Here is a 24047-nt window from a genome sequence, read left to right as displayed (position 1 = left end):
TCGGGCATATTAATCCCCATCCGGAATGACAGAGTATTGAACCCAACCTCGGTCACAGGCCTAACAGTCAGATCCAACTTCCTCCGCAAAGCCAAGAAGGCACCGCCTCGCCATTGGAAAACCGCGCCTGGAATTCAAGTCCATAGCGGAGTCACGTCCCAATCTCAGTTTTGTACATATCATCATTCTGGATCCGTGCCGTCTCTATAACGTGCGAAATGGACGCTAGCGAGTGTCCAGTATGCTCAAGGTCCCGACATGTCTCCTGCGCCTGCTCATTCCCCCTAAAAAAAATCCTGGTCGAACCAGCATTCAACGATTGCATCGGGGGACGAACTCTCCCCACGCGCTGCAACGGGGTACTCGTCAGCTCTAGTCGTATAAATCGTCGCAGGAACGCGAGCGTTGAACAACCCCATTGCACGCTGGTATCTTTCAGCATCCTCGACGGAAACAGCCATGCCCATGGCTGCTTCATTCATCGCTGCCATTGACACAGCCAAGTCAGCAGCCCTTATTCAATATCATACCGTGTGTACCTAGGTAGGCTAAGAAAAAGGCAAATCAAATGAGCACTATGCAAATTGCTCACTGTGCGGATTGCCCACCATGCGAGTCGCTAACTATGCGGATTTCTCACTATGCGTGTTGCTCACAGATTCATCTAAACCCGGATGATTCGTAGAGCGTGTAATTTGATACGACTTCAGAGATCTCAAAGTGTGGCACTGAGTTCTACCGTGAACAATGTTCATGTACGCTAACTCTTGAACCTACGCCACAAGGCCTAGTAAAAAGTCACCCCAATCGAAATGACCTGCGGTGGAACCTGCAGGTTTACAATCACCAAGAACCCATTCCTTCTTCAACTGGGTCAACCACGTCTCAAACACCATCTCCTCGCCGCCGACCAGCATCATGCCGCTGCGGATCTCCTTTGACGGTGGAAGAACGGAGATAAAGTACTGAACGTGTCGGAGATTACATCTCTCCTTGGACATCGCGCCTCCCACCAGGCTAACGCAGTCCCGACACAACTCACCCCCTAAACAGATGGGGCAAATGTGAAAGCCATCACGCGTTAATACTTTTCGCCGGCATGGACCGCGACATTTATACCAGGGGTCGCTGTTGTCCTCTTCCCGCCTGTGGGCAATTGCAGCAACATTTTTGATATCTCCGGCCCTTATCAGAGTATTTTTCAGATCGGAAAGCTCCTCGTTCCTGGGATTGTCATCGGGGAGATCTTGAACGATTCGTTGTAGGGATGGTCGGAAGAGAGCCCGCGCCCGTCCGTCTTGCCCTCCGAAGCGGCACCAGATGCCCAAGTAGACGGCCGGCACGAAGGCGCAGCTTCCCAAGGGATAATATTGGCTTTGGTGAGCGAGCTTCTCGAGCTTGGTCACCGATTCTTCAGCCTCTGGAGTGCCAAATCCCGTTTCGATGGCGTTGCAGAGAAACGCGCGAGCTAAGTTTGAGGAGGCGAGCTGTTTGATCATCCCGATCAGGGTCCCGGAGGACGAGGACGAGTATACATCCATGATCTTCTCCCAGCACCTGATTGCCTTCAAGTTGTCTAAAAGTAGCTCATCATATATTCGAGCGATAGCCATATCCACCTCTGCGGCAAGTAACGTTCTCGATGCTGCTCGAGCTGCCTTAGCCGCCGTTTGCAAGTTTTCCAACACAAATTCCAGGTCATTAGTAGCCAATGCGGCATCGGCAGCCAACCTTGACTTGCCGTCCACATCAAATACGTTTTCCAGTAAGAATCGGGTGAGTCCTGAGAAATCTTCTTCCGGTGCCGGAGCGTCGGCTAGCTTCTTCAGCAAGTCCATGGATGCTTCGTGAGCGTGGTTGTCGTTATGGTATTGTAAGAGGGCATAGATACAGTTGCAACAAGCAGGTGCATATTGGTATGCCTCTTGAACCGCCTCAAACCGCTTCTCCCAATCCTCCTGTTCTTCGTAGATTCGACCTATACTCTCCAAACACTCATGAAGATGTCCTTTCAATGGTTCATCCTCTGGTGACTCCGCAATTGTGGTCAACAAACTAACTCGAGTCCGTTTCCAAAGCTCAATGGACTTTTGCCAATCGTCTTGATCCTGATATGTTTGTGCTAGCTCACGAAGGGTCCGCCAATCATCCGGATTGAGTTCCATCGCCTTTTTGAGGTACTGTAAGGCTTCCTCGTGGTATCCCGACTGGCGCAAAGCAATCGCACATCGTTGAAACCATTGACTGGTCTTCTCAAAACCACCAAACTCAGCGGCCTCGACCACTTCTTCCGCGGTCAGGCTCCTATCGTAATCATGGATGTCCTCGCCCTTAACGAGCATTTGGTAGCGCCAGACTATAGAGACCATGCGAAGAGGACTAGGCAAGTCTTCCCACAGCCACCTCTTGATGCAGTACATTACCATTGGCTTGAATAAACTGACTGGCTCCTCCTCCGTTGTCGAGATAAATCCCTTCTCTTCCGGAGATAGAGACTCTAAGATTTCTTGCTCTTGCCACCATTGTCGGACAGCTTTGATGGTAGCCGTAGAAAAAGCCCAATCATAGTCCCCAAGCCAGCTCGACATTGAGTTTTCCGATCGAAAAGCCACCAATAGCATCTTTGCAATCTCTCGTCTATCCTCTGATGAGCCCTTGGTCGGGAGAGTGGTGGGCAGGTGGTCGCCCCAATGTCGTGCAGCGTGTCGAAGCATCTTCCCTGAGTCACTGGCCTTCGCTGCAAAGTCGGGATCGGTGATCAACCTTAAGTAAGTCCTGAGGATATGAACTTTGGCTACTTGGTAATCCACGCCGACGGCAATGTGGCCCCTTGCAGCGGACACCTTGCCCTCTAACTCATCGCGGAAGAAGTCGACAATAGATGCATGACAGAAGGTGACGGTAGTTGTATCCTTTTTTGAGTTGAAGTCCATGAAATAGTCCTCGTCGGAACTCTTATATACATCCTGTCTGTCCTCGTCGGCTGTCCAGTCGAACGCAACTAGATGGGCTGATCCATTCTCTAGCTCGGCTGTCGTAAGGCCATCCTCTCGGTCCAGGGAGAAGAATGATGCCCACTGGCGCCGTAGGGCTCCTTCAAGGTCAATCATGCCATCCCCTTCGGATGATTTCAATCTAAGGATCGCCTCTAGCTCCCCCAGTCTCCACGGTAGGTCCGCGCAGGTGACCCAGAGTAACGTTTCATTGAGATACTCGAGCTCCTCCTCATTGGATCTTTCAGAGAAAGTGACCAAAACATGGCGGAGCATCTCCTTGAGCCCCCGCGGAGCTTGCTCCATTGCTTTCCGCATACTGGTCTCATTTCGCTTCTTAGCCAACTCTTGCAGCATGAGGTTCACCCAAAGAAACATGCCTTCCGCCCCAGCCGAGAGTTTCACAATGATCTCATCCCGTAGCTTTGCTGACACCTTTCGCAGAAGCAAGGACTTTTTGATGCTGGCGTGGATATACTGGGTAATATCGCCGGAGTTCTTCTGTTTGGTGACGTGAAGGGTTGGCACTTTTACCTCTAGACCTTCGAGCAGTTGATCACTGATATAAGGTCGACCAATGATAGCTAGCTGCAAACACGACTGGTTGCTGTATAATTGCTTTGCGAGATCGACGAAGACACTCCACTCCTCATCCAGAGCCTCGTCCACTGCATCCAGCAGGATATACGCGGTGGTCTCAGTGTTAGGTCTCTTGAGGAAGTATTCGCCGAAGAGGAGACGCCACGAGCTCTCAAGCGTGCTAATCTGTTCATATTCCCCGACGGTCATGAGATACTCTCGGTACCCTGAATCGTTCTTACTGATTTGAAAGGCTAAGTCTCGCAAAGCCTGATGAAAGGACCTTGTCTGGGGTTTGTCACCCTTGAAGAAGAAGTAGCCGATCGAAATTAGTGGGTTACGCTGATGGCCCGGGGGAAACCGATCGAAAAGGAAACTGATCATGTTCGCCGCCAGAAATGACTTTCCCGAACCTGGATTCCCAGAAACAAAAATGACTGGCGTTTCCTTATTGATCCACGACTGGAAAACGTCATCCTCACGAACCCAGTCTCCTGTGCCCGGTACACGGGCCTTGTCAATCTTGTCAAACCATTCCTGGGCGGAATCAATCTTGGATGGCCGAAGGACCTGGCTGATGAGTCCCTGCAGAGCTTCTTGATTCTCACGGGTGTCCTGCTTTTCTTCATTCGCGGAAACGATGAGTTTCTCTAGAGTCTCCTGCACCTCGTGTACCTGTGCGCTTATCTGGTTAACCGTCATCCCAGTCTCGAGGACAGTCTCATTGGTGGCGTTGACAGCCACAGATATACCATCAACGACACGGCCAGCTCTCTTCGACTCGGTCAAGGTCTCAGCTCCAACTAGGTTCACTTCGACCTGGGTGAGCTTGTCAAGTTTTACCATTGCGGCTTGAATAGCATCATCGTTACCGAGTAGAATATTCCGGGTGTACTTCAGCAGTCGGCCTCGCCGGACGGTCTTGGATGACAAGGCAAAAACTTCGATAAGGGTAACGATGATATCGCTCAGCTTGTCGCTTAGAGCCTCGGAGATGGCTTCTTGTGTGTACGCTCCGAGTCGGATGGTGAAGTCCTAGTTCCGTTCAGAGCTTTACCCTCTCCCGTATTTTTGCCTGTCTGTAGATAAACCATACCTGCAACATCTGCATCAAGTCCTGAATCGCATTGTACGAGGCCGATACCCCCTTTGCAGCACCCACCAAGTACACGACGGCCCCAAATACGAGACTACTGGGGGGAAACATCATCGACGCGCTCCCAGCTGCGAGGTTGCCGAATAATTGCACGGGGATCAGGGCTGCTTGGAGCACATCAAACAAGGCGCTTCGCTTTTCGCGGAATTCGCGAAAAGCGTTGTTTCTCTCGTCAATTTCTTTCGTGAGATCGCTGACGCTGCGAAGCTTTGTGAGAAAGTCTCCCCCGAAAGTCTCCCCCGTGATTTCGTGGTACTTTCGGATCGCTTTCTCGTAAATGGCAGACGACTGGTCCGTGGGGGCGACCATTTTTGACGTTGGCAATGGAATTTTCATATAATGTTGAGACTAGCAAAGGGGAAGGTGAGAGTGTCGTATTAATCAGGTACTGCGGGGCACCTGTCAAAAGCCAAGTCAGGTCATGTCAGCTCAACTATAATCATCTTGTTGCATCCGAGGCTCTCGATATCTCGCTTTCATTAATAGCCCAGGAGGGCTCAGCTGGATCCGTCACATCAATACGTTGAACGGCAATACACCCGGGTTTGCGCAGATGTGTTGGGGTTGGGGGTCGCTTAGGAGGACGCCTGGATGGGTCCATTTTTGTGGTGATGTTGAGAGTCTTAGCTGTGTAGAGGTTACTGAAGTTGTTGGTATGGCGCTTCCTTGTATGCAGACCATTGTTGTCATTAAGTGCAGTATGAGGTTTGGAAGGACATAGTGACTTTTCCTTGGACCTGGATGTTTCGCTCTCCCATGTGTCTACAACATCAAATTATATACAGCTTGCTTATACACATGGTTCAATCCTGCGAGTACTGCGTACGATTACACTCTTACATTCATCCAAGCGAGAACCTATATATAGTATACCTCAAACAAAACCAAGATTTAATCTAAATGACACAGACCCAGATCGGCTAGAACTATGAAACGTGGAATGTTAAATGCGGGTACTAACCTAAAGATCACCCCTGCCAAGTTACATCGCTTGCCAGAACAAGTTCGCTTAACTTGAACTGAAACTGGTCACATCTAGGAATTGGAGATACTGTGTCTATTCTCGGATGGAGATGCGATTTTTGTCGATGTCAAACACCTCATGTGGGTCAATCGCAGGGTTGTGCATACCGTATTTTAGGAGCAGTTTGCGATATTCAGCTCTCTGTGGGCGAAACGAAGACCAGTTGCTCTGGTGAAAATCTTATATTCTGGAATCTTTTCTCCTCCGCGTGGGTTTCGTTATGGTGCTGGACTTTAGTAGTACTCTCTGGCTAATCACTGTGCTAGTATACATGTATTCTATCTTAGGACCAAGCTTCATCGACAGAGCCTAGATGAGCAAATTTTATTTGCATCCAAATTCACACCTTTAGATAGAGATGTTCTTGAATGAGTCGGGTCAACTACCTCGACACGCCCGCTTCACGCGGCAGTGGCTCCACTGACAACCCTGTCTAATTGACTGACCCTGGCGCAGAAGATCTTGCCGATCTTATCGGCATTTGTGTCCATGCAGGTGTCAGTGTCTGTGCCAGTGGTCATGGTTGAGAAAAATAGAGACATCGACAGATCTCGTTACCCCTGTAACACGCCCTGCAGCTGTCATCGGTTGGTCGCGGGGATCGTCGTACCCCTGACCGTGTCCCAGTCAATGATGACTTCACGAAATAGTCGGCTTCAATCGGTATATCCCGACGTTGGGGCCCATCTCCCTCTCTAGTTGGATATAATAACCTATTGTCGATGGATTCCCATACCGTGATCAGGATCGATGGATATATTACAGAGCGTATTGACAAGTAGGTAGGAAGAGTATCATTTTAATGCCTTCATAGTGATCGATTTGATGACTTGGCGCTGTTGTGTCTGCTCAAAATAACTTCAAACCCAACCACCAACGTATAGCACGTCAGAATCGGACGACATTCATACTCCGACCTAGCACTCAATTTGAGGAGTCGAATACCAGAACTGGTACCTCAAAATGAAGCTCCAATCTTACTACAATCCGATCAATAATAAAGTTTGCAGAACAGGATGTGTACTGAAACGCCGCCATGTTTCGTCTTGATAAAGCACCACAACTACCAAACTGTGTACATCCAAAGCTATGAATGCAACCTCAACATAATGACTATAAAGGGCCACAAAATCACACCTAAGTCTACCCATCAAACCATCAACCCTAAAGAATAAATCCAACAAACCACCCAAAATGAAGCTCTCCACCACAATCATCCCAACTCTCGCCCTCCTCCTCCAACCAACCCAAGCCCTAGTCGGCATCACCTGGAACGTAAACAACAGCAGCAAAGCCCTCCAGGAGATAACCTTCCCAATGAACATAGCGAACGCAAGCCACGAAAGCGGCTTCTACTTCGCCCAACAATACAGCTTCAAGAACCAAAAAGACGTAGGCTACACAGGCCTCCAACCGCGTCCCGACACCAACTCCAAACCCAAACTCCACGCTGCCTTCTCCAGCTTCATAGCTGGAACAACCTCAACAGATCCAAACTGCAGCGATGGCGCAGACGGCGGCGCAGGCGTAAGCTGTGCAATCGACATCGAAGGCTCGTATGCGCACACTTATCTGCTACATGTGAATAATACAGCCGGCACGACGTGGACGGGTACATTGATTGATGCTGTTAGCGGGAATGAGACTCGCGTTGGCTCTTATACGCTTCCTGAGGGGTCTGGTGGTATTGTGGGGGATCAGATGGGTTTCGTGGAGTATTATCCTTGGAATGCTGCTGGTGGGCATTCTTGTAAGGATTTGCCTAGGAGTGCGGTTACTTTTGGGAAGCCGGTTTCTCCTGGGAGGGTTGGGGCTTTGAAGGATGCTTATGAGTATGGGGATTGTGTTGGGCAGGTTGGGTTTGAGACGCATCGGACTTTGAGGGGGGTTGAGGTTTCTGTTGGATTTTGAGAATTGCCTGTAACTTATAGGGTCTGGGATACCTTGGCGGATATAAGCTTAGGACTGTGCATTAGGCTAGTTGTGTACTCTGTTTGCATCACGATCTATATTGATCGCGCTAGCATAAATACCCAATGTCTTTTAGTAAACCATTGCGTGTGACAAGTAATTGTAGCTGTTTGTATCATTATAGCCGGGGGTCGTCGACCGCGCAATCTGGAAAACAAATGAAGTCCACTATTTGTAAAATCCAAGAGAAATCAAACTACGTACGTGTTGCTTCGCATAAAACAATTTACTCTTCCAGTTCTCCGTTGTCTGAATAGTCACGAGACCCGTGCTCGCCTTCAAACGCACGTATGTCTCCCCTCTTAACCCCACCAACCTTAAATGATCTAACCTCCACCACAGCCCCTAAGCCATTACATTCCCTGACAGCAACACCACCACCAACACCAAAATGGGAATGAAAGCCCGCTGCCAATGCGGCAAAATTCAATTCACAACCCCAACCGACAAACCCCTAAAACTATGGATCTGCCACTGCACAGAATGCCAACACCAAAGCTCCTCAGCCTTCGGCATCACGGCAACATTCCCTTATTTCGAGCTCCCAGCATCACATTCGGAGCTGGTGAGCAGCTATACCCGCGTTACGCTCAAGGGCCGTGACATGGAGTGCATTTTCTGCAAGAATTGTGGTTCGCGGCTTTTCCATCGCTTCCGGGATTCGGTGCCTGCACCCGGTGAACAGCCGCATTTTTCGGCCATTACCAATGTCAAAGGCGGTTGTTTGGAGGATCTTGATAGGGAGCTATTGAGGTCTGCTGTTCATATTTGGTGTCAGGAGGCCATTGTTGATATTCCCGAGGGTGTGGAGAGATGGGAGGAGGCGCCTCCTAAGCCGAATCCGTTGGTAAATTAGATGTGTCTAGATAACGGTTGGAAATGGGTTAATTTCTTCTTTTTGCTCGGAGCTTTGCAGTAATTACAGGTGTATTGAGGAAATATAGAAGCATCGCTATAAAGAAAACCACACATATACATGTAGCCCTCTTATCCAACAACAGAAGTCCACCCATTATCAATAGCGATAGTCGCCCCATTAATCTGGCCAGCTCCCTTTCCATAAGTCATATTAACACAGAAACCCGCAACCTCGTCAAGATCAACAAGGGGAGCCTGAATCGACTCCAGAATCGATGTCATCTTCTGATACCCTTCCATATGCATACCAGTCTTGAACGCGTCAACGATGTTGGTATTCATACCACCCATCATCAACGCATTACACTTGATCCCCTTGGTCCCATAAAAGGCGGCAGTGTTCTTGGTTAAGCCAATGAGACCATGTTTGCTGGCTGTGTAAGCCGCGCCTGGAAGACAGTATGATCAGTTTCAAGTTCTCTAGATCTATCCATCCCCAGGGGAAACTTCAACTGGAAAAGAGAAGGAATACATACCACTAGCCCACCCAGCTTTCCCAGCAACAGAAACAATATTAATAATCCTTCCATCAACATTTTCCTGCAGCAACATATTGCGGATGGCAAATTTGCTCAACAAAGCCGGAGCAGTAAGATTAAGCGCCATGACACGGTCCCAAAGCTCCATATCCAGATCGCCGATAGGATCGAAGTGGTCCATGATCCCGGCGTTGTTGACCAGGACATCGATTTTGCCGAATGCGCCGACGAGGGTTTCGAATAGAGCTTCTACTTCGCTAGTGTTGGTGATATCTGTCTTGATGGCCTTCAGGGGGCCCTTGGGTGATAATTCAGTTGAGGTCTGTTGGAGGCGCTCGTCGTTGATATCACAGATTACGACGTTGGCGCCTGCTTCGAGGAATTGGCTTGCGATTGCTTTGCCTAGACCGCCGGCGCCGCCGGTGATGAGGCATGTTTTCCCTTTGAGGATTTGGTCGGGCATTTTGATTCTGATTTTGGGGGTACCCAAGTAAGAGAGGGACAGAGAGAGGGAGAGAGAGGTTAGGGGTGGAACTCTACGACTGAAATCTGGGTTACTGAGCTTAAATATCCTTCATTTGCTCAATTTACTTTAGGGGACGGGAGGCTTCTTACCCGCCTTCCGTCTCTGCTGGACACGTTGTTGTCCATATTGGAGTAAGTTGATTGGGGGGCGCCACATTTTCCTGGGTTACGAGCGGCACCGTGGACATCGGACCACTCAAGGAAGCTGACGTTGCCGAGTGGTATTGCGATTACGCGGGTATTGGTTGTTCTAGGTCTGAATATACAGGGACTGGGGGGTGTATATGCGAATTAGCTGTATATCCAGATAGTCGTATAGTCGGAAGTATAACTTGATATAGTTAGCTCGGGTACCGACCACGTTCCAGGTGATTGTATGTATGTTCTGCATGTCTGCGCCGGCCTATAGAGTGGCCGGCAATACACATCGTTGTATCTGTGTCACGTGCTGTCTCGGAAGACTCTCTATCCGAGACCCTAAGCCCTACTTTCCCGTCTGGTATACAGTGTATCCATAGTCTTCGAGTATCAGGAGGCTTAAGAATAAAGAATCTGTTAATCTATGATCTAACCGAACAAATAAGGTGATGAATCGGAAATGGCAATACAGTAAGCCACATTAGAACCCCCAAAAAATGCACAAGAATCAACAAGCCAGCAACGCCCCCATAGAACTCGACTGGTAACTAACCTCGCCAAACAAATACCCAATCATGTTCTTTAGTAATACATGGAAGAATGCAATGGCAATCTGGGCACTTTGGAAACACTCCAAAGTAGCACATATGAAAGAAGATAGAAAATCCCCATGAAGCACGAACGCCAAGATGAGTTGCTAATGAATTCTGGTCTCAAATGAGGAGGGATAGAGAGATGAGATGAAACGAGAGACCGAGAAGCGCACAGCGCGAGGTAAATGCAGAAGAGTAAAGCAAGGACTTCACGATAATCGGATGGAAGTTTATCCCATCATTTTACTCGTTATAATGGTAAACCTAGAGAGCACCATGTTAGCAAACCCAACTCATCAGACGAAAAGGCAAAAAGGGGAGAGGAATAAGAGCAAGCACATACAAAGTAATCCGGCAACCCAATAACCTCATACCCCAACCTCTTAACCATCTTCGCAAAGCCCTCGGTCTCAACAAGATGAAAGAAAGGGAAAGCAGGGAACATTGCCCCATCCCGGTGCACGTCAGCCTTAACCAGTAGCGCCGTGCCCCCAACCCCATCAAGCGCAAGCATCTTATTAGGATTAAGCTTCTTGAAATCAGGCAGGTAAGCCATCAACGTGCGATACGTCGGGATCTCCGCATACCCCTCCAGCAAAATCTCATCAGGGCCCATTTGCGCAGCGAGGTTCTGCGCTTGCTCACTATCAACCCACGAGTTAAAGTCGTACGGCCGTATATCCCACTTCCGCTTCGAGGAGTCGTAATACCGCTGGAAACAATTCGGCACAATGACGGGTTGATCGAAGCTCGTCAAATCTTGGATGAGAGATGCAGGCGTCTCGACGATATCGGCGTCTAGCCAGAGAACCCAAGAAGTGGCCGGACCGAGGGTTGTAAAGACGAGACTATTCCGCGCCCGACTCATCGACTCACGACGCTCCTTCTGCGCGCCAAGTTTATGCCGTTCCTTTTCATTCTGGGATGTGAGTGGTGGTTCGAAATCCTGGCGCAAGATACTGATACTCGCGAACCGACTATCAATAGGGCCAGACTGGGTCTTCGCGATAGCCTTCTCCAGCGCGGCGACAGCAGCATTGCCCTCGGTCGTTTTCGGGGCTATAAAGCCCAACGAGATCAACTCGTGGGGATAGCTCAGTTTCTCCAGGTTATCCCAGTACCCTTGATAAAAGCGGGCTAGCGGGGTGAGGATCAGGACCCGCTCGCCGTTGGCGACGGAATTCGCCGTGCTGGTTAGGCTGTTGAGGTTGTAGTGCACGACTGGGGGTGCGGCTTGGTGGCCATCGCTGCGGATGGCTGGGGATTTGAAAAAGGGTTTCGTGGGTGGAGAGAGGGGGTGTTCGGCGGCGTTTTCTTGTCGTTGTTGTGAGGATGCGGCGGATGCGGATGTGGATGCGGAGGGTCTCGTGGGATTGAGCATGAAGCAAATGAAGCCGAATGCTAGGAGCGCTGCCAGCAGGAGGCTGATTGGGCTCGTGCGGCGCATCGAGCGTGCGACGGCCATTGCCATTTTGGTGGGTTTGAGGGTTTGTCGAGATGTGTTGTTGTCTGGTGATTTCGTGACACCGTTGGAGATCACCTGGTTGCCTCAGGCATTCACGTACACCAATTTACCCTCCGAGATGAGAAACTACTGAGTAGTTCTGTTCTCTGTTCTTTTGGTAAGGAAGTGATTGGAGAAATGGTGTTAGGCTGGAGTTCAATTTTATTCCATTGCAGTTCCGGAAAGAGACGTGGGATCTCATGTCACTCCACTATCTCATCTCAACTGCATGGCCCAATTGCGAATCTCAATTCGTTCGGATTTTCTACCTCCTACGTGTTATCGCGGGATACCTCAATGAGGGTCTCGCCCTGCATCGCCGAATGCGGCCTGTCAGGACATTCCTGAGCATCAGGACCCACCTATCGCAACTTCTGTCTCGCAAACTAACTTTTTCCAACAAAGAATCCATGAGACAATATCCTGGTATGTATATAAGTCTATGCGATAAACGAACCTAGATGTATGTACAAGATCATATTCGCGCCCAATGGCGCGTCATATAAAAAATTAGGGCAAGGTACGCATTACACCCTCGAATGCAACCAAAGCCATCGCATTCGCCGGGAACGCCCTAAGGAAGCAAGGCACAAAGCCCCGCCAGTACCCCTTCAACCCACGCTCACGCCATACAGCCCTAGCAGCGTCCTTCCATCCGCGGAAGCGGCGCTCGCCGTCATTCAGCGCCCCACCCATCGGGTCAACCATGAGGCGCTGCTTAACGACGTCTGACGGGTAGGAAGTGAGCCAGAAGATCTGAGCGGAGATACCGCCAGCCCAGAAATTGATTGCGGGCGCGGACATTGAGGTTGATTGCTTGAAGTAGCGGGTTAGGACGTCGTAAGATCCCCACCAGAAGAAGAAGAAGCCACGGAAGAGGATTGTTGCCCAGAGGCCGCGGTAAACGCCGCTTATGCCATGTGTGCGAAGCTATTTATGTGTTAGTTGACATGTCTGTAAATCGAGGTGTGGTTTCTGCTTGACGTACCATCTTGCGGAGACAGTCAATCGGCCCGCTATACATGCGCTTTGACTTGTCGGCGGCGTACTGGACTTGCAGTCTAGCCTTGATATGTTCAACGGGGGCAGCAATAAAGCTGACCGTCGTGCCGGCCATAATACCAGCAATGCCATGTCCGAAACTCGGGAGTGTAGCAAGGTCGGGCTGGAAGCTCGAGAAAGGGAGGTAAGGGCGGATATGAGGCTTAGAGAAAACATTTTCGAGAAGTAATCGGCGGTACAGGGTCAAAGAACCCAACATGCTGTAGTCGCATAGCGTTAGTTGCCATTCACGAGCAAGTCATAGTCATAGTCACACTCAAAGCGCTGCTCGCCAGGGCAATATGCGACTATGCGACGCCACAGGGGTAGAACCACTTACACAGAATCCATGACCATCCAACCGACCAGCGGCGGCGTAGCACCCTTATACAACCCCTTCACACCCTCCTTCCGCACCGTCTGTAGCGTACAATCCAACGGCCCACGGAACTGGACATCTTTACTCGTTTGTAGTCGGACCTTGACAGTATCGAATCTGCGCGCATCGAGGTTAACCAGCGAACCAAGTCAAATCAAGTCAAGTCAAATTCCCCAGGCAAGGAAAAGAGATCCGAGGGTAAACGACGCGAAATAGATGTACGTACGGATGACCAACTAAAAAAAGCAAAAACGCGCCGATCAGCACAAGTCCCAAGCAATCAAATCAAGAGGAAAAGAGAACCTACCACTCAACTTCGCAATACCCGAAAAGACACCGGCAACAAAACCCTTGTAATTCGATTTGGGAGTCTGTGCATTAACAGGCGCGGTATCCGCCGTATTTGACGGAGCTGAAACGGGCAAAGGCGCCGGCGCCGATGTCATGGTGGAAGCGATAGCCCCACGATCTCGGGTCCCAGATGTGCCAATGCGTCAGAATAGGCCTTGAAATGACGGAGTGCTCGTGCGCGCGGCGATCAAGGTGGCGACGGATGCCGATAAGGATAGTGAGTCCGGGGTTGTTGACAAGGGGGTTGATTCTTTGCAGTGGCTCTTTGGGGTGGATGGGGGTTTTCCTGAGTATGGAGGGTGTAAATAAGGTTGAAATGGGGTAATTGAGGAGGATTGGAGAGTGGGAAAGGGAGAGGTTCGTTTTAATTATTCTTTTGGGCCCCGCAGATTCCTCTCGGGGAGGGTTGGTGTAGCTCCGGGGTCGGTGCCTCAGGCGGTGATCGGATGCTTTGACGACATCTTAGCCCTAGTTTGGTGGGTGTTTTTATCCGGGGTTATCCGTTTGGACTTGGTGTTTGGACCCTAGACTTATTATTGAATGACCTCAGATATAACAGTTGAGTTATGATAGATGCAGGTTACTAGTGTAGGTCAAACCTCACCATCGAGTATAGATGAGAGATGATCAATTGATGGAAAAAGCTAGTCCAAAGCAGGACTGGAGCGGGGTATAAATTTGTAGATACATGACATCGTGATGCAAGATCAACGTGAGCTAAAGCAGAGGACGTTGGTCATTTAAAACAATGATCGCGCAAGATAAATCAGAAAAACAATCCCATGTATACTGGATCGGCAGTCTTGTATGAGTTTCGAAGCTCATTTTGATGCCCAAACACCGAAAAGTTGCAGAAATAGCAAATATGGGTCTTATGCATGAATCCCACTAGGGGGAAAAAAAAAAAAAAAGAAACACAATAAAATATAGAAAACATAACACCATTTTTGATGCAGGAGCGGTGAGAGATGAGACGGTGGAACCGACGCATCAACGGCCCTTGGCAGCCTTGCGAGCCTTTTGAGCCTTCTCTTCGTAGGCAATCAATTTCTCAACAAGTTCAGGCGGGGGTCCGGAGTTCTTTGGGACATCTCGCGGGGTCCGTTCGGATGTGTTGTTCACCAAGCCACTGGTGAGGTAGTCACCCGCCTCCAATGCCAGTGGAGTGACGGGGCCAGGACTAACCAACGGATCCAGACGGGGCGCCGAGGGACCTTGATGGGTATTCTCCATGAACTCGCGGTACTGCCAAATCATGTCCCGTGAGCTGGCAGAAGTACGGTAAGTGGGTTGCCGGGATTGCCGTGGAGAAGGAGGTCCCGTGGTGGACGTAGTGGCATTGGGCTGGTAAACAGCAGGATGGAATCGGGGCAAGTTGCCGAGATGGAAGCCCTGCATGGGCTTTGGCTTTGCTGTGTTCTGGGTTCGAGAACGAGGGGGTTGAGGCGACGTTGAGCGTTGTGGAGACATGACAGGAGAAGCAACCGGGGAGTAGAAGGGCGAGCTATCAGACCGCATCCTTGTCCTTGGTGGTGGGAGCCTGGATGAATAACGGCCGGGACGGTTTGACTGGATTGGTGAAAGGATATGCCGGGACCTCGCGGATTGAGACGCGCGTTCCCAATCGTCGAAGTAGTCGTCGTGGTCGAAACGGCCGGTCAGCGGTGTGACAGGCAAGTCTTCTTCGTAGATTGAACTTGATCTTCTTGGAATGGGAATGGGTCTTGTGGCTGAAGACAGGGAGAGTGACTCAAAGGTGTCGATCGGAATGGCGTCCGGATGGTATGGACGACGGGGCGAAGGGGGAGTATAAGTAGATGAAGTAGCCGTCAAATCCCTTAGTGATGAGAGCGACACGGGTGTGGGGTAACCGTGCTTTATGATCAGACTCTCAAGATGCTCTCTTGGTCGGAATGTCGAGGGCCGGTCGGAGTCCGATGATTGGCCTGCAAGTGGATCAGCATGGGAATGGAATAGGAATGCCACACGTGTTCCAGGTATGAGAGTCTCGCGATAGCCGACAAATTATGTCACGGACGGGAATGTGGACAGGGGTAGGCCAATGACGAAACAGTGGAAAAGATACCCGCTTATAGATACATCCGGGCAGTTGGGAAGGAGATGGGATAGGAGAAGAGGGAGGATTGACTTACGGGACAGAGAACTGCGTGACGAGGGATAGAGAGAGGAAGAAGAAGAAGAAGAAGAAGAAGAAAAAGAAAAGGGAAAAGGGGAATCAGAGTGTTTTCTCATCTGGGACCCGTTAGTGTGCATTAAGCACCCGCAGGACACTTGCGGGGAGTCCCACTATGGCATGGAATGTCGTCACGTTTTGTATTCTACATAGTATTAGGGTCATATAACATATACACACTGGTGTGAAAAAAACAATAGAAATGGACCCGTGTATCAATCAACCAAAAAACAAAACAGATATACATACTGTCAAAGATGCAACTTTCTATACTTCAAAATTATCGCAATGACGAATGTGCCGTTGCAGTGGGGCCCCGGAAGAAATCAGAACTTGGCCTGGAACAAAATGTGGAAATTTTTCTCACTTCCTCGAGGGCATTCTCTCCTCTTTAAAGAGCCCAGGCACCTGTGAAACCCTCACACCTTTCCCCACGCGCAATAACCCGGTGACCAAGGTCTTCCAAGGCACAGTCTGAAACTAGTTCTTCACACTATGTGAACAAGATCATCTACGATCGAAGAATAGAGAACCGGGCAACGGGGGATGAAGATCCCCGTGCAGTCGCGGTTGATCGGCCGGGGGTGTCATGCGAGGCGCCTGGTCATTTCTACAGTACAGTAACTCACACGCGTCTTGACTCACCAACAGTGACGTTCCGGGTACCGACTCAGGTCAGCCAGGCTGCATCTTTGTAAAGCCAATCTAAAGCGAAAGCCACCTATCCGTGCTGCAAGGGCCGTCGCGTCACCCGACACCTATCACCACGCGTGGAAGGAAACTGTTGATGCTGACTGGCTGTGGACAAAGGGTAAATCTCCCTTTTGGACTCCCGCTATACACCCTCATTCTGCTCTGGGGTGCGTACATGTCTTGGGTTCCCGTCCAAGCTCCCATCCACCAACTAGCTACCCCCTGGATCAGTGCCACATCTGGTAGGCTGCAGAATAGGATATCTTTAGATCTGTTGGATTTACATAGAAACTGCCTAGAAAAATATAGTACTATAATTTGAGTGTGTGCGTGTCGGATGAGCCGGAGAGTAACAGCTGAACGATACGATGACCCCGTTACAGTCACGGGCTTAGCCCAGTAACAAACAGCAGAAAAGGCAGAAAAAGCAAAGAGTAATCGAACTCGGCTTAAACGGGTTACTTGCAGAATGGGCTGGTGGTTTCATCATCGGAGACAAAGCTGCATGTCTCCTATCACCCACTAAGAACACATCGTTGGGTTTGGGTCAGTTGGAAATCATCCCCGAATCAATCAGGCTGTGGTTTATCCACTGACTCACCTATTATTGGAAGAAAAGTCGGCTTTGCCCCTGCATACCGGTCTCTGCAGACTCTCGGACTTATTCCCTGTACTACATCCGGAGAAGGCAAAATCTACGGGCCATATACACCGGAATTCTAATTCCAAACATGATTGTGGGCAACTAAGACCTTTTTGGCTTTATTGAAGTTATCACCTAATATGGTGAGACTGTTCCTATTCTGAGTGCGCGTCTTGCCCAGCCAACAAAGCATGCAGTCTCCGACTAGTGTAAATATGATTTCAAAGTCATTCAGCCAGAGATACAGTATACATTTAGCTCCTGTCTCTGCAGGACCCACAACAAAACTTCAATTCAGACCCCGTAACCTAAACCTACACATTGTATGGAGTAAGCAACATTTTTAAACATCAGCCAAGACCCACCTCTACAGAAGACCCAGAAGGCAAGCTGCACAAACCTATTGTATCTCCTCAAATAACAAGCGCATAGCGATCCACCCATCCGCTGTCCTATAATCGGATCCATCCTCCAGCCCGGGACACTTGTCACCCCCCATGCGGTCGGCTCATTCTTGAAGCACACCAGATAATTCAATATCTCAGCAAAGCGGGGTGTTTCGCTCTGTCTAATGTGGCTTATGCACTCGTCGAATAAAGCGTCCTTAGCAGCGGCTTGCTGCAGGGTATTTCGGGCTGAGGGGATAGTAGGGTGAGATAAGGTGAGACTGATGCAGGTAGGCGGGGTAAGGGTAAGGGTGGAAAGTACAGTAGTGGTGGAAATGCCGTGGGTCAGCTATTGTATAGGAGGGATTGTGAATATGCCTGGGCACGAATGCTGGCAGGGCTGCTTATCTGTTGGTGTGCTGGGACCTCAAGATGGTTGGATTGGTGGGTTATGGCGACTTGTTTGGTGTGTGTTGTGTATTTTACTATGATTCGATCCTTTTCTCCTAGGTATCCGCTATCGTGATGGAAGTATAGAAGCTCCTTTATCTCTTTTGCATTAGCGTCAGAAGTCAATCCCGAGAGATGCAAGCAGATGTTGGAGGAGATTGGTGGTTGTGGGGGAGCTTAGGTGGGTTATGCTGCCCATTCTAGCCATTGCTGATGCCCAAAACACGCCATCGAGATGTAGACACGTGTGATTGGATACTTCTCCTGGAAAAGCTAGCCGTAGGTTATCTTTCTCGGTTCTTTAACACACTCGTTTCATCGGGTATAGTCGATCTTGGACCTAGTGAAAAAGAATCGTTTTCTATAAATTTGACACATGTTAAGATCAAACTGTTTACCCAATTAGGCAGCTAGCAGAAGAGCGTCTCTAAATTCTCAACAATCTTAGTGCCTGACTCCGTGGCTTTTCTAGTGTTATTACGTTGTCCAATGATATAATTACTCATAGGTCTAACGCCGTGTCGAGCTAGTAGATGGACCACGGAAGTCTGGCCGATACTCTCTAGCTTCTCAGTCGACGACTACCTAACAGGAAACCCTTGTCAAAAATCAGCTCTACCGCTAGTAGAAGACCACGCCGGGTATGGAAATCAGAAAGACTGATTCACGATTCATGGATCTATGACATATAAGTGTGGGCACCGTTGATGCGGAGAACTTCAGATACTTCTAAATTCCCGATAAGCTCATGTAATGATATACCTGTAGTCCTGTTCCAACAACCTCAGTGAGAATGAGCGGTGGAACCACCCGGGTTCGAAAGGATCGATCGAGTAGCTCGCAAGACCAGCGCTTCCCACCATCGCAAGACGGAGACCAATCAAGTAGGAATTACTTCGTAAAAACCAGAAAACTGCCATATCTTCTATCCTAGTATTGGCGAGCTGAAATTCGGATTCTTCTGCAGAAGTGCGCGCCATTAGCCCTACATAGATCATTATACACGTCATGCCATAGAAAATATAGCATCCTTCATAAGTGACCCGTAAGTTCGCAGTATATTCTCCCGTCATTATTTCTCCATCTTATACACTTTCCAACTTTCAAATCCTTACGACCAACAAAACAACCAAAGGAGCAAATTACGACAAAATTCGTCTCAGCAGGATGCAATTGGGAGATGGGGTCAAAACATTGGTCTGTAATATGGAGGAATGGCAAATACGAACGTAGAGCTTACAGCGAACTTTGTTATGGTAGCACCAGTGTAGTGGTAAAACTTGAATTTGGTGCTTTTCTCTCTCATTGTTTACCTCTATCAGTTCAAAACAGTAGTTATTGATTCACTTGCCGATCCAATATTCCCGCGTTATCGCTAGGTCGAGTTTCTTATATACTCCTTTGATCAACATGCAATGTGCCGGGGTATACCAGCAGATAGAAATCAGTCATTTTGGTTAGATATTTAATCCCAAGAAATGCTAGAGAGGTCGTTAGCAAGCATCCAATAGAAGGATAACATAACAGAAAGCTTACGCAAGCATAATCCCCGCACCCAGAGCAACAGCCAAAAACTGGGTAATAGTCTTCCGCACCTCAAGGCCCTTATCCTTACCAGTCTCGAGCAGCTCGGGAATGACAGCTACAGTGCCGACATAAAGGAATGTGCCAGCAGTGAAAGGCAGAAGCATATCACCCCAGGTAAGGCTAGTGCCCATAAGACCAACAGCAGGACCATCATCCAAAATAGTTCCATTACCACCGAATTCCTGCACGGCAATTCCAATAATGGTACCCAAGAAGGCTCCGATGGCAGTAACGAATTGTGCACCCATAGCCTTGCGCTTAGAAAAACCAGACTGAATAAGCAGAGCAAAGTCACCGACTTCATGGGGAATTTCGTGGAAGAAGACAGCGACAGTGGTGGTTGCGCCGATAGTAGGCGAGGCATAGAAGGAAGAGGAAAGGGCAAGGCCGTCGGTGATATTGTGTGTAAAATCAGCAATTAGGTTCAGGTATCCGCCGAGCTTGACGCTAGGGTTGATCTCCTTCTCTGAGGTGGCATCAGACGAGGAGGAAGAAGATTCCTTGGCGGCCGACTTGCGCTGCTTCAGCTCGCCGCCGGACTTCTTGGACTCGACGCTGGTGGTAGTCGCGGCAGTGACCTCAGCATGTGTGTGGCCGTGCGCATGGTCGTGACCCTCGCCGCCTGTTGCGATGCGCAGGATCTTGTCCATTGCTACGAAGGTGAAGAAGCCGACCATAATGCCGAGACCGAGTAGGAGGTTCTTGTTAGGCTCGACCATAACGAAGCTGACGTGGTCCGGGGAGTCTTCACCGACGAAGATCTCTGGCAGGAGGTGGAAGAGGGTGTCACCTAGCAGGCCGCCGACGGCGAAGGCCACCATGACGGACAAAGAGGAGGGGTCGATGTTTGGTGGGCATAGTGCTAGGAGGAAGTCTGTTGCGAAGTAAGTTGACTAGTCACAATTGCGAGCTTGACGCATCGCTTGGTCACCGAGAGACCTACTAGGAGGACCGGAGATGTACAAGGTTGCAAGAAGCGCGTTCACGGCGGGACTGCTGGGGAAGAGAACAGCGAAGATCTTCGAGGTCAGGCTGGTAGTTTCCGGGCTAGTAGCACGTTTGTGCTCATTGAGAGATTCAACCAGCGGGCAGCTCTGTGGGAAGTCAATTTCTGTATCGACTGCAAGCTAGTTGCACAAACAGTATCATACCTGCAATTGGTCCTCGATCTGGCTCACGGAGAGCTCTCCGGGACCAGCATTAGCTGCAGCTAAGGCCGAGAATAACAGACATCCTGCAGCAATAGCAAGGCCCGTTCTGCGCGATGGAAAGAACCGAGAAGCCATTGCAAATAAATCTGGGGTGAGTGACAGGGGGACAAAACATGGGAGTACAACAGATCCGCTTTATCGGTGGTCGGACCACTTTATCGCGGGACCCTGAGCAAACATGCCAAGGCTTGCAAACTCAGAAAAAAAGTTTCGATAACGCTTGATTTTATTATCGACAACAAAGAACTCACCATTTGAACACTCTCGACATTCACAATGGGAAAGGTTTTGCAGAAGAAGAAGGCCCGCTCTGGGCGCTCCAAGGCCCGCGCGAAGGATAACCGCCTCAAGAGCGGCCACAAGAAGATCAATGTCCTAGGCAATCAGATCATCGCCGACAACTGGTATGCGGCTGCTATTGTTCTACTCACAGCGAATTGAAACTAACACATAATGCAGGGATCGCAACCTGACCCTAACACAAAACTACCAGCGCCTGGGTTTGATGCACAAGCTGAACGCCCCGTCCGGTGGTCGCGAACGTCTTCCCGGCAACGAAGAGGAATTCCCCGAGAACCAGAACTCGCTCCACATCAAAGGCAGCGCCAAGGAGGCCGCAGGCAAGCTCCAGCTCGGTGAGACAAGAGTTGAGCGCGACCCGGAAACCGGCAAGATTTTGCGTGTCATCCACGACGACGTCGACAGCATTCAGGTTGCAGGCCGCCAGCACCCCCGCAAGAACCCCCTCAACGACCCTCTGAACGACATCTCCGACGGCGAGATCGAGAGCAACCCCCTCACCGACTCGATTGTTGTGCAGCAGCTCGAGCGCCAGGCTGATCAGGAGGGCAAGACTGTTCGGGCTAAGAAGCCTCGGCACCAGAGCAAGCGTGAGGAGGAGTGGGTTCTGCGCTTGATCGAGAAGCATGGCGATAACTTTACTGCTATGGCCCGGGACCGCAAGCTTAACCCTATGCAGCAGAGTGAGGGTGATTTGCGGAGGAGGATTAACAAGTGGAAGAAGACTCAGGCTTGATCGGGCTTGTATCTCTATATTTTTATTCTGTGCATCCGGGTTGGGCGAGTCTGGCGTTATATTCTTGTTTCTTCAGGGTCCATTTGTCAAAAGTGCCTATCTACATGGATGTATGTGTGTGGATGTGAATGTCCCAAGCAGTATATATATTTGTTCAGTAATGGACGGCAGGCTGAGCTGCCGCTTCTGAGTGATTTCATTATCTCGTAATTCTGATTAGTTGCGGTTCGGCGATGACAGCGTCGAGTAGGTGAGAACCCCCGCCGGCGGAAGACTGATTCGTTGCACTACTCGTACCCATCGGCGCCGTCTCCATTCTCCAACACCGAAAGATGTAGGTGTGCCTTCTTCCCAATCCCGGCCAGAGGACTTGTTCTTTTCCTTATCCTTAGTGGTCTTCTTTTTCTCTTTGGGCGAAGAAGACTCCGGCGGCAGATCCCCGTAGGCTAGCGGGAGCTCATCATCTGTATCCTGTGAACGGGCAGGGGGCAGATCCCAAACCCAACCACCAACTTCATCTACGATAGCATTGCCTTCGGCGGTCACACCAGGAACTTCGAAACCAACTCCGGTGATCATACGCTCCACAACCCATTCGCGGCAGTCCAGGTCGAGTTCCCACTTTTTGCTCTTCCAGTTCCAACCAGATGGGGCCCGAACATCCTCAAAGAATCGACATCCGCGAGGACGATCTCCGGCAATGCGAGAGGGTGAGAGCGGGTCATACGGCGCGTGACTGAACAGGAAACTCTCCCATCCTGACTCCGATGTTCCTGCAGCCCGGTGCTGCACTTCAAAGATCTCTACCTCGCGCTCTTCCGGGTCTGTATCTAGCGAAATGTCTGCGAGCTTTTCCAGGGAGGACATTGCCGCAGACGGGTTTGCGGGCATTGATGCAAACCCATTCGAGGTTTTCTCGTCGTCTGCAATCGAGTCCGTGTCTAAAGAATCGCCAGCCATGTCTTGCAGCAGGTCCACAAAGAATTGCCGGACAGTTGGGTGAATGGATAGAATCGCTGCATTGCCGCCGACTAGCAGGACAAGCTTCACGGGCAAGAGATGTGCGCTGATGAACAATACCACAGTAGCCACTGTACAGCCCAAGAAGAGAGCGGATGAGAGCTTCTCATTCGAGAAATTCGTCAGTGGTGCAACTACAGAAACGGTTGCATCGTGTACGTCTGAGAAATCGGCCATGACGTTCTGGAGATCTCGCATGTTCCGTAAAAAGTCCTTGGAAGTCTCTGGTGCTGGCTTAATGGTCCTTGCTGGTGCCAACGCCGGCCCATCATAAGAATAGTAGGGAGTAGTGCTGGAAGTGGAGGTATTTGGGGGTGGTGGGTGCCGAGTCACAAAGGCTGGTACCATAATGAAAAGCAAGAGAACCACCAAGGGTAGGATCAATAGTAAACGGGGGTCCAAGCAGATAAAAGAATAGACAAAAAGGAGCGAGAGGGTATGGGTTGGTGTTTCCCATGTTAGCACTCGCTCAACCTGGCTCTGGAACAGAAATACCACGCCGATTCTATAGCAGTTTTAGTTTCGGTGGATACCCAAACAGCATGTTTCAGGCTCACCTGGCATTGAAACGACGGAAATTGTTCGCCATCACCGGCAAACTAAAGGCCGGTTTCTTAGGGGACGAGGCAAAGGCCTTGTCTCCTGACTCGGTTTCATCCTCGTCGTCTTTCGGGATGACTTGTTGGAGGAGTCTGTGGGCGTCAGTGTTTGTTTCCGTAAGTTCCAAAATATAGTGAAAATGATCTTGAAAGGCAATGCCATGTAGCACCTACTTTGTGAATAAACGATCTTGCAGTGAGTTCTTGGATAGAGAGGACGATCTCGAGTGCGAGCTGTCTGGTGAACCCGGCCTATCGCTCTTCGATTTAGAAAAGGATAACCGTGGCTCATCCCGGGTTGCCGGGGGGATAAATTCATCCATGGCAGTTGGACTTCACAGACATATCAGAGGGATGAAGGAAGAGAAGAAGAGAATGATCCGGCAATGAGTCCACGGGTGTATTGTCCATGTGAAGGTGCCGATCTGGGGAGGCTGACATAAGCACTGTTTGCATCAGGGGAACCTAACGTTGGAAGTTGATGCTTGTTTCTTTTCTTTCTCTTTGAGGTTTTGGTGCTTTCCTTTGATCTCTGATCTTTCCTTCTTTACTGTATAAAAGTCATCTCTGCGACGTT

At 49.8% G+C, this 24047-nt stretch overlaps 11 protein-coding genes across 11 annotated transcripts; 3 read left to right on the top strand and 8 right to left on the bottom strand.

Moving 5' to 3' along the window:
• Window positions 1-284: 284 nt before the first annotated feature.
• PENARI_c020G00174 (NACHT and TPR domain protein) lies at window positions 285-5037 on the bottom strand (the record flags this gene model as incomplete). The annotated part of the gene is made up of 3 exons (XM_022634917.1): window positions 285-484; window positions 842-4607; window positions 4669-5037. 3 exons carry the CDS (start codon window positions 5035-5037, stop codon window positions 285-287), a joined length of 4335 nt encoding a protein of 1444 aa, XP_022485183.1.
• A 1063-nt stretch (window positions 5038-6100) lies between these two features.
• On the bottom strand, window positions 6101-6273 carry PENARI_c020G07652 (uncharacterized protein; the record flags this gene model as incomplete). Its single annotated transcript, XM_022635047.1, has 2 exons — window positions 6101-6115; window positions 6199-6273. 2 exons carry the CDS (start codon window positions 6271-6273, stop codon window positions 6101-6103), a joined length of 90 nt encoding a protein of 29 aa, XP_022485059.1.
• Window positions 6274-6946: 673 nt separating this feature from the next.
• On the top strand, window positions 6947-7663 carry PENARI_c020G07546 (uncharacterized protein; the record flags this gene model as incomplete). The annotated part of the gene is made up of 1 exon (XM_022635044.1): window positions 6947-7663. One exon carries the CDS (start codon window positions 6947-6949, stop codon window positions 7661-7663), a length of 717 nt encoding a protein of 238 aa, XP_022485180.1.
• Window positions 7664-8114: 451 nt separating this feature from the next.
• PENARI_c020G11613 (GFA family protein) lies at window positions 8115-8579 on the top strand (the record flags this gene model as incomplete). Its single annotated transcript, XM_022635115.1, has 1 exon — window positions 8115-8579. The coding sequence occupies one exon, from the start codon at window positions 8115-8117 to the stop codon at window positions 8577-8579; it is 465 nt and encodes a 154-aa protein (XP_022485082.1).
• Window positions 8580-8710: 131 nt separating this feature from the next.
• Window positions 8711-9583, bottom strand: PENARI_c020G00398 (SDR family NAD(P)-dependent oxidoreductase; the record flags this gene model as incomplete). Its single annotated transcript, XM_022634924.1, has 2 exons — window positions 8711-9030; window positions 9118-9583. 2 exons carry the CDS (start codon window positions 9581-9583, stop codon window positions 8711-8713), a joined length of 786 nt encoding a protein of 261 aa, XP_022485078.1.
• Window positions 9584-10619: 1036 nt separating this feature from the next.
• Window positions 10620-11847, bottom strand: PENARI_c020G02366 (mannosyltransferase complex subunit MNN9; the record flags this gene model as incomplete). The annotated part of the gene is made up of 2 exons (XM_022634960.1): window positions 10620-10640; window positions 10720-11847. 2 exons carry the CDS (start codon window positions 11845-11847, stop codon window positions 10620-10622), a joined length of 1149 nt encoding a protein of 382 aa, XP_022485144.1.
• Window positions 11848-12390: 543 nt separating this feature from the next.
• PENARI_c020G10821 (uncharacterized protein) lies at window positions 12391-13746 on the bottom strand (the record flags this gene model as incomplete). Its single annotated transcript, XM_022635102.1, has 5 exons — window positions 12391-12810; window positions 12869-13142; window positions 13262-13417; window positions 13527-13536; window positions 13608-13746. 5 exons carry the CDS (start codon window positions 13744-13746, stop codon window positions 12391-12393), a joined length of 999 nt encoding a protein of 332 aa, XP_022485187.1.
• Window positions 13747-14641: 895 nt separating this feature from the next.
• PENARI_c020G04098 (uncharacterized protein) lies at window positions 14642-15169 on the bottom strand (the record flags this gene model as incomplete). Its single annotated transcript, XM_022634983.1, has 1 exon — window positions 14642-15169. The coding sequence occupies one exon, from the start codon at window positions 15167-15169 to the stop codon at window positions 14642-14644; it is 528 nt and encodes a 175-aa protein (XP_022485137.1).
• A 4313-nt stretch (window positions 15170-19482) lies between these two features.
• On the bottom strand, window positions 19483-20890 carry PENARI_c020G09504 (Zn(2+) transporter YKE4; the record flags this gene model as incomplete). Its single annotated transcript, XM_022635075.1, has 4 exons — window positions 19483-19498; window positions 19554-20478; window positions 20548-20698; window positions 20756-20890. The coding sequence occupies 4 exons, from the start codon at window positions 20888-20890 to the stop codon at window positions 19483-19485; spliced, it is 1227 nt and encodes a 408-aa protein (XP_022485106.1).
• A 201-nt stretch (window positions 20891-21091) lies between these two features.
• Window positions 21092-21851, top strand: PENARI_c020G01992 (nucleolar protein 16; the record flags this gene model as incomplete). The annotated part of the gene is made up of 2 exons (XM_022634953.1): window positions 21092-21219; window positions 21275-21851. The coding sequence occupies 2 exons, from the start codon at window positions 21092-21094 to the stop codon at window positions 21849-21851; spliced, it is 705 nt and encodes a 234-aa protein (XP_022485109.1).
• A 216-nt stretch (window positions 21852-22067) lies between these two features.
• Window positions 22068-23793, bottom strand: PENARI_c020G06903 (PEX28-32 family peroxisomal membrane protein; the record flags this gene model as incomplete). Its single annotated transcript, XM_022635030.1, has 3 exons — window positions 22068-23376; window positions 23429-23563; window positions 23645-23793. 3 exons carry the CDS (start codon window positions 23791-23793, stop codon window positions 22068-22070), a joined length of 1593 nt encoding a protein of 530 aa, XP_022485194.1.
• Window positions 23794-24047: the final 254 nt, after the last annotated feature.

The sequence above is a fragment of the Penicillium arizonense genome (genome assembly GCF_001773325.1).
Source record: "Penicillium arizonense strain CBS 141311 chromosome Unknown PENARI_contig020, whole genome shotgun sequence".
Taxonomy (NCBI): Eukaryota; Fungi; Ascomycota; class Eurotiomycetes; order Eurotiales; family Aspergillaceae; genus Penicillium; species Penicillium arizonense.
This window is presented reverse-complemented; position numbering and strand designations above follow the sequence as displayed.